The 1355-nt window shown below is 69.2% G+C and overlaps 1 protein-coding gene across 1 annotated transcript; it reads left to right on the top strand.

Annotated features, from left to right (window-relative positions):
• Positions 1-119: 119 nt before the first annotated feature.
• On the top strand, positions 120-469 carry LOC118159370 (folate receptor alpha-like; the record flags this gene model as incomplete). Its single annotated transcript, XM_035313963.1, has 1 exon — positions 120-469. A coding segment is annotated over one exon (350 nt), but the record flags the coding sequence as incomplete, so codon positions are not given.
• Positions 470-1355: the final 886 nt, after the last annotated feature.

The following is a 1355-nucleotide window of genomic DNA, read 5'->3' as shown; positions in this document are numbered from 1 at the left end:
GGGGCTGGGGGTCCCAAGGGTCTCACATGTTGCAGAGGGGCGCGCTGTCATCCCACCCCCCACCCCCACCCCAGCGCCGCTCCCAGCAGGTCCCCGGTGGCTCAACCTCTCCACCACAGCGCCCACCCCGTGCCCCCATTGCCCCCCGATCCCCCCCGATCCCCCCCGATCCCCCCCCCCAGGCACCAACCAGTGTCCCCGCGGCGCCATGTGCCAGAAGTTCAAGTTCGTGTTCCCCCGGCCGGCCGACCTGTGCGAGCAGATCTGGTCCCACTCCTACGCCGCCAGCGCCCAGCGGCGGGGCAGCGGCCGCTGCATCCAGCTCTGGTTCGACCCCGTGCTGGGCAACCCCAACGCCGAGGTGGCTCGCTTCTACGCCGCCGCCCCCCGCCCCGCGCCCCCCGCCCCGCTGCTGCTGCTGCCCCTCGGCCTGCTGGCAGCCCGCAGCCCCCCCCCGGCCTGGCTGTGACCTTGGGGGGGGGTCCCCAAAGTGGCGTCGTGTTGGGGTGTGTGTGTGTGTCCCCCTTGTGTTGGGCGAGGGGGGGTGGGAAATAAACGCTGTGCCCCGCTGGGTTTTGTTGGGGTTTGGGGGGTGTGGGGGGGGTGTATGGGGGGGTGAGGGGGTGTGGGGGGGGGTGTATGGGGGGGTGGGGGGGTCCCCGCATGTATCCAGGAGCTGTGGGGGCGTTGGGGACCGGGGACGGCTCTGGCTGTCCCATGGGGCTGCCATGGGCGGGGGGCGGGGGGGGCGCGGGGGGCACAGGCGGTCGCCCTCCCCGTGCACGCCGTGGGCTCAGGGTGCCCCATGTCCCCGTGTCACTCCCCCCGTCCCCGTGTCACACCCCATGTCCCCACGGCACCCCCACGTCCCGATGTCACCCCCACATCCCCAGTGTCACACCCATGTCCCCAGTGTCATTCTCCATGTCCCCATGTCACCCCCACACCTCATGTCCCCATGGCACTCCCACGTCCCCCAGTGTCACCCCCCCATCCCCAGGTCCCACCCCACGTCCCCATGTCACCCCCATGTCCCAATGCCACCCCCATGTCTCCAGTGTCACTCCCCATGTCCCACCCCATGTCCCAGTGACGCACCCCATGTCCCCATGTCACCCCCACATCCCCATGTAACACCCCATGTCCCCATGTCACACCCCACATCCTAGTGTCACACCCCATGTCACCCTCATGTCCCCAATATCATCCCCATGTCCCCGTGTCCCACCCCATGTCTCCATGTCCCCCCCACATCCCCAATGTCACTCCCCGTGTCCCCAACGTCACCCATGTCTCCAGTGTCATTCTCCATGTCCCTGTGTCACCCCCATGTCCCCAATGTCACCCACATCCCA

Source organism: Oxyura jamaicensis, unplaced genomic scaffold (assembly GCF_011077185.1).
Source record: "Oxyura jamaicensis isolate SHBP4307 breed ruddy duck unplaced genomic scaffold, BPBGC_Ojam_1.0 oxyUn_random_OJ69963, whole genome shotgun sequence".
Classification (NCBI taxonomy): domain Eukaryota; kingdom Metazoa; phylum Chordata; class Aves; order Anseriformes; family Anatidae; genus Oxyura; species Oxyura jamaicensis.
Note: the sequence above shows the minus strand (reverse complement) of the source record. Positions and strands in the feature narration are given on the sequence as shown.